We start from the raw sequence: 7,211 nt of genomic DNA, 5'->3' as shown, positions 1-7,211 counted from the left end.
ACGTCATTGAAAAAAAAGAATTCTGCGGTTCAATAACATATCAAAGCCCCAACCCTCTTTTCTGATTGGCTGGGGGGATCAGCGAGGGGGCGGTGCCCCTCATGGAACCTGGACTATTATAGAGCGACGAGCATTTGTCGAGAGCTGGTGGAGGCATAAAACACCACCCCTCTGCTCCGCTGTGCCTGTGTGTGTCTGTGCTAATGAGCCGGAGCTCTGTACAGCTCGATGTTTAACTCTCGTCTTTTTTTCCTTCTAAGTCCTTCTATGTCTTCCTCTCTCTCTCTCTCTCTCTCTCCCTCACTCTCTTTCTCTCTTTCTCTTCATTTCTGTCAATCTCTTTCATTTGGTTTTGCTCTCTCTCTCTTTTTCTTCTTGAAAATCACCTTCTCCTGTTCTTTTGACATTGCTACCCCCTTCCACATTTATCTTTCCTTCTGAAGTCTTTGTTTTTCGGCACTCTTTCATCTCCAGCCTCCTCTTTTCTTTCTTTACTTTCTGTCATTACTCTCTCTCTATTACTGTCATTCGTACTGTGTTCTTTCATCAGTCTTTTAGTTACTTCCCTTGTCCCCTGCATTCTCTCTCTCTCTCTGCTGATGGTTGATAGATGACAGAGTAAAGAGGCAGACACAGAGAGAGAGAGAGAGAGAGAGAGAGTGTGAGTGTGTGTGTGTGTGTGGGGGGGGGCGTGTGTTAGACCCTTGTATTAAAGCTGGAGAGAGATGTGTCGTCAGCAGACGTGTGGCGAGGATGCGTGTGTGTGTATGCACACCCTGAGCTCCGACAGAGGAGAGAATCCCGAAACGAGGAACGGAAGTGCACCTGCTTCCCAGCTCCGAATTGCGCGCGCGGACAAGAGCCGAGCACGTCGCTTTGCTGCCCGCTAACTCGAGTGTGACTCTGATTTATGGATTAAGAGGCCGCGTGTCTTAGCGGTCCCCCTGGGGGAGCTGAAAAAGCTGGACTAAACACAAATTCAAGCGTAAGAGAGAGCTCCTTTGGAAACAATTGAATATGAATTTTACTCCGCACCTCGGATTGTTTCCAAGCTACTATGATAGGAATCTCAGCCTCCTCTCGGAGGGAAAGGACACATCCTCTTCTTCATCAGAGGGCTGCTATGAGCAGCTGCTGATCTCCACCGAGGTCTTCCTCGCCCTGGGCATCGTGAGCCTTCTGGAGAACATCCTGGTGATCGCCGCTATCATCAAGAACAAGAACCTGCACTCACCCATGTACCTGTTCATTTGCAGCCTGGCGGTGGCTGACCTGCTGGTGAGCGTGTCCAATGCGACCGAGACCATCGTCATCGCTCTGATCAACGGCGGCACTCTGGCCATCCAGGCGCAGTTCATTAGGAGCATGGACAACGTCTTCGACTCCATGATCTGCAGCTCTCTGCTGGCGTCCATCTGCAGCCTGCTGGCCATCGCCGTGGACCGCTACATCACCATCTTCTACGCGCTGCGCTACCACAACATGGTGACGGTGCGCCGCGCGCTGCTGGTCATCTCAGGCATCTGGGCGTGCTGCACGGCGTCCGGCGTACTCTTCATCGTTTACTCGGAGAGCACCACCGTGCTCGTGTGCCTCATCAGCATGTTCTTCACCATGCTGGCACTCATGGCCTCGCTGTACGTGCACATGTTCCTGCTGGCGAGGCTGCACATGAAGCGCATCGCCGCGCAGCCGGGCAACGGGCCCATCCGCCAGCGCGCCAACATGAAGGGCGCCATCACGCTCACCATCCTGCTGGGCGTCTTTGTGGTGTGCTGGGCGCCCTTCTTCCTCCACCTCATCCTCATGATCACGTGCCCGCGCAACCCCTACTGCACCTGTTTCATGTCGCAGTTCAACATGTACCTCATCCTCATCATGTGCAACTCGGTCATCGACCCCATCATCTACGCCTTCCGCAGCCAGGAGATGAGGAAGACATTCAAGGAGATCTTCTGTTGCTGGTGCAGCCTGCCCAGTCTCTCTGTTTGCGAGATGCTGGGGAAGTACTGAGCAGCCAGGAGGTTGTGTTTCTGTGTATGTGTGTGTGTGTGTGTGTGTGGGGGGGGGGGGGGGGCACCCCGAATACTATGATATACCCAAGCCACACCCTTGGAAGTCCATATTTTTCAAGTAATGGTATCATATTTTAAGCCTAGAAAGTTTGAAGGAGCTAGCTTAAATGCTTTTCTAGTAATAGCAATTTGAAAATGGCTCTTCACAAAACGCTGCTCAAAAAGCGTCCTAAGTATTGGCACCCCCTCCCCCCTAAAACATCCTATTGTGACAAAACTATTGGGAGTAGAGAGCTAATATTTGGGACTATTCATATTAAGAAGTGTATGAACAACCTTGAATTTATTCAGCCAAATCTGAGATGGTCGAGTGGGGAATTTTCCTTTAATTGTCCCGTTTGGCGTGGAATGACCCATGTATGCATTTCTGTACTGTGTGCTCATGGGAGAACTGCAACTACACAAACTGCATTTTGGAGAAATGACAAAGAGATGGGAACGCACACCGTACTTGAAGGACTCTGGACCATACCTCTGTATGTAGACCTCAGGAGGACTGGGATGTAAAGTTTGTGCATATATTTATATACTGAGCATGGTAACGGGACAGAGGAACCATGTGTATGTTTGCCTGTCTCTCATTACTCCAGAGGTAATGAATCAGGACCATCATGCTTCATGAGTAAGGTTGCTGAGGTAGGTTTGAATCACAACACACACACACACAGACACACAGGCACACACACACACACACACACACACACACACACACACACACACACACACACACACACACACACACACACACACACACACACACACATACTCATTCACCCCCGTCTTTGACTGCCCAAGCAGATGCAAATCCTTGCTTTTCTGGAGCCAAGCACACATTGAGAAAAGGCTCAATGCTCAGAAACACACGCACACGCACACGCACACACACACGCACACGCACACGCACACGCACACAAACAGTTGAAATATCTGGTGACAAATTGATTTTGGAGAAGTACATCTCGTACCTATTCCTTGGAACCAATATTGGATGACATTATTGACAGAGGAGGACGTGTTGTTTTGACCTGATGTATTTTGTCTGTGGTTGATATTGCTGCTTACTGTAATGTTAGCTAAACTGTTTGCCATGCAGTTGCACAGAATTGACCTGCTCAGATTGCCCTTTGTGGCCAGTTTGACGTTTTGTTATTATTCGTATATTTGTATGTTTTGACTCTACTGCTGCCATAAAAGGTCTTCTGGTTTACTGCTTAAATAAGATGCTCACAGACACACACACACACTCTCTCTCTCTCTCTCTCTCTCTCTCTATCAGTTTATTTTCTTGCACAGCCCCCCAAGGCATTTTGCGCACTGCACACAGTGGAACACTTTATACAGCGACACAACCTCACGTAGTGATGGTGCTCATTCAAACATTCCTGCTATGCATTCAGAAAAGAAATGACTGAATTAGCTTTTCAGTGTACAATGTTCATGATAAATTCTGTTTAGTTGTCTCGTCCAATGTTTCTCTGTGTGTATGACGGAAGAGCTCTTTGCTTTGTCAAGTGCTTGCCGGTGGTCACAGCCTTAACAATGTTGCACTGTGATGTGTGAAACAAAAGTGAATTTATTTTCAGTTGATGCACCCAAAGATATTTTAATAAAAGATGTACGCATTGACAAAGACCCTGAGATTTGTTACCAAAATAATGAATCATCTCAGCATGTATGTCTGTCTGTGTGTGTGTGTGTGTGTACACACTCATTCATATTCCACAACCAGCCTCTGGCATAATGGTTCATAGCCATGACTGCCTATGAAACCAACAGCGCAGGCAGCAGCTGTAAGTCGGACTTTTTTGGCAGAGCTCATTCAAGATTTGGTACGTGTGTTTATGAGGCAATTAACTCATTTGGAATGGTTAGAAGCTTGTATGCATTCTCTTAAGTCATACATAATTACACAAATAAGCTGTAACTTTAGCAATAAAGACACGGTGTACTATCACAGTAGGCATTATGCTTGATTAAGATGTCCTTATAATCACATTGGTGATATGTTGTGGTTATGGGCAACTCCGACTGTGTCACCTCACCCACTGTGGAGGCATACTGAAAAGTGAATTTGTTGTTTTAATAAGTCCTTGTGTTGTGACAGCCAGACCCACCGCCCCACCTTTTCTGTTCTCTCTCAAGCTGGATTTCTCCAGGGATGCCCCTTGATCCCGTCTATTTGTCGCCGCTATGTGCATAGATGCCACCTGACCTCATTGAATTGCACTCCGCTCTATTCAGTAGATGTTCTCAAGCTGTGAAACCATGGGCTGTGCATTCTCTATTAGCTCAGTCGTGTTATTCAAAATCTCGAGCCGGGGATTCATGGTGAGTTGTTCCGAACATCTGATTTGGGTCAGGCTGTTTGACATTCCAGGCCTCCGCCTTCCTGTGGTTTTCAGTCATCACTCATCAGCCGGACGGGAGATGAGAGTGAGAGAGGAGAGAGAAAGAAAGAGATGGGAGATGAGAGTGAGGAGAGGAGAGAGAAAGAAAGAGATGGGAGATTAGAGTGAGGAGAGGAGAGAGAAAGAAAGAGAGGCTCCCTGTGGAGAGAACACGCTGCATGACATGAACATAGAAGTCCTTGCTTAAGCTCAAAATACCTTTAGAAGGTGTAAAAACACTTGACACTCACGTAAGCCTTAGTGCCAGCCATCTCATTTGAGCCTTTTTTGTAAGACATACCATAACTCCACAGTAAAAACTAGTATGGAATCTAGAAGCCACAATAGAGTCTCTGTTTCAGTTTTTCAGACTAGGAAAGATGTACAAAAAAGCATGTTGTTTAGTCATTTACAGTATAAAAACATATACACACAGTATTCAAGCCCTGTAGCTTTCTCTGCATATTCTGTATATGTTGTTTAACTCTTGTTTAACTCTAAAAGTTAACTCTTTTAGTCTTTAAGTATTTACCAGATGTTCTCAGCAATACTCTTAAAGGTACAATGTGTAGTTTTGTGGTGAGGTTGCTTAATTGCAACCAGCTGAATACTCCTTACCCTCTACAAGCGTGTGTGAGTACCTACGATGGCCGTCAAATGGCGGCGCAACATGGTGGACTCCATGGAAGAAGACCCGCTCCTTATGTAGAGTTAGGAATGGCTCATTCTAAGCTAACGAAAACACAACGAGTCCTAGTTACATGTTAATTATACACTAATGAAAACATAATCATTAATACTATATTCCATTTCTACTAATAGATGCCACTAAAAACTAAACACTGTGCCTTTAAGGGCCCCTGGACTCTTCCGAAGGAGAGGTTTTAACCGGTTGGGTTTCCTTTACATGTACATTTACATTTACATTTAGTCATTTAGCAGACGCTTTTGTCCAAAGCGACGTACAAGGGAGAGAACAGTCAAGCTAAGAGCAATAAAAAATCATGGTGTAACAATAAATACTACTTTACATGAGAATTAGAAAAACAACAACCTAGAAAAGAGGAAAAAGAAGTGCAGGAATGTAACTGCTGAAGTGCAAGTTAAGCGCTAGTCAGGTGCCAGTTAGGAGGGGAGGTGCTCTCTGAAGAGTTGGGTCTTCAAAAGCTTCTTGAAGGTAGAGAGGGACGCCCCTGCTCTGGTAGTACTAGGCAGTTCGTTCCACCAACGTGGAACTACAAATGAAAATAGTCTGGATTGCCGTGCTTGCACGGACGGCAGTGCCAAACGACGCTCACTAGACGAGCGCAGCGTCCTGGGTGTAACATTTGCCCTTACAAGAGCATTTAGGTAGGTGGGAGCAGAACCAGTAAGCACTCTGTAGGCAAGCATAAGTGACTTGAACTTAATGCGAGCAGCTACTGGCAGCCAGTGGAGCTCGATGAGTAGCGGGGTGACGTGTGCCCTTTTCGGTTGGTTGAACACCAGACGCGCCGCCGCGTTCTGGATCATCTGTAGTGGTTTCACCACGCAAGCCGGCAGGCCCGTTAGGAGGGCGTTGCAGTAGTCAAGGCGGGAGCTCACCAAGGTTTGCACCAGCAGCTGGGTGGCATACTGGGTTAGGTACGGCCTGATTTTGCGGATGTTGTATAGCGCAAAGCGGCACGACCTGGAGACAGAGGCGATGTGGGCCGTGAAGGTCAGTTGGTCATCAATAATGACCCCGAGGTTTCTTGCTGTTTTGGATGGAGCAAGAGATAAAGAGTCAGTATTGATCTTGATGTTGTGGTGGATGACCTGTTTGGCTGGGAAGACCATCAGTTCCGTTTTGGCCAGGTTCAGCTGAAGGTGGTGATTTTTCATCCATGTGGATATATCAGCGAGACAGTCCGAAATCCGCGCCGAGACCGTGGTGTCCTCAGGAGGGAAAGACAGAAACAGTTGAGTATCATCGGCATAACAGTGGTATGAAAAACCATGCGAGCGGATGATAGGGCCCAACGAGGTGGTGTAAATGGCAAAGAGAAGTGGTCCCATCACCGAGCCTTGGGGCACCCCAGTGGTGAGGCGGTGAGGTACAGACAGCTGACCTTGCCATGACACGTTGAACGAGCGCCCAGTGAGGTAGGATTCAAACCAGGAGTGCGCATTGCCAGAAATGCCCATACTTGACAGTATGGACAGAAGGATGCGGTGGTTGACTGTATCAAACGCAGCTGATAAGTCAAGCAGGACGAGAGCCGAGTATTGAGCTGCTGCTCTAGCTGTTTTTAAGGCCTCCATTACAGACAACAGGGCTGTTTCGGTGGAGTGACCGCTTTTGAATCCAGACTGGTTCGGATCGAGGAGATTGTTCTTTGACAGGAACTCGGTGACCTGTTTGGAAGCTGCCCTCTCAATGGTTTTAGATAGGAGCGTGAGAAGTGAGACCGGTCGATAGTTTTCCACCTGAGTGGGATCGAGAGACGGCTTCTTGAGCAGCGGCGTTACCCGAGCCACTTTGAAAAGAGAAGGAAATGTTCCAGAATTAAATGAAGCATTAATCACCTGTGTTATTGCTGGTAAGACGGCAGGCGATATGGCTTGAAGGATGTTGGATGGGATGGGGTCCAGCGGGCATGTAGTTGGACGGCTACCTGTTAGGATTTTGGAGACCTCACTCTCGCTGAGAGGGATGAAAGAAGGAAAAGATGAGCTATTGACGGTTGCGCCCTTAGGGGAGGGGGACAGTTGGTCGAACTGTTGCCCG

At 47.5% G+C, this 7,211-nt stretch overlaps 1 protein-coding gene across 1 annotated transcript; it reads left to right on the top strand.

The window, feature by feature from the left end:
- The first annotated feature begins 323 nt into the window (after positions 1–323).
- Positions 324–2,042, top strand: LOC105897233 (melanocortin receptor 4-like). Its single transcript, XM_012824139.3, has one exon. The coding sequence runs from the start codon at positions 1,018–1,020 to the stop codon at positions 2,011–2,013; it is 996 nt and encodes a 331-aa protein (XP_012679593.1). The 5' UTR covers positions 324–1,017; the 3' UTR covers positions 2,014–2,042.
- Positions 2,043–7,211: the final 5,169 nt, after the last annotated feature.

Source organism: Clupea harengus, chromosome 17, assembly GCF_900700415.2.
Source record: "Clupea harengus chromosome 17, Ch_v2.0.2, whole genome shotgun sequence".
NCBI lineage: Eukaryota > Metazoa > Chordata > Actinopteri > Clupeiformes > Clupeidae > Clupea > Clupea harengus.
The sequence above is the reverse complement of the archived record's forward strand: the minus strand, read 5'-3'. Positions and strand labels throughout refer to the sequence as shown.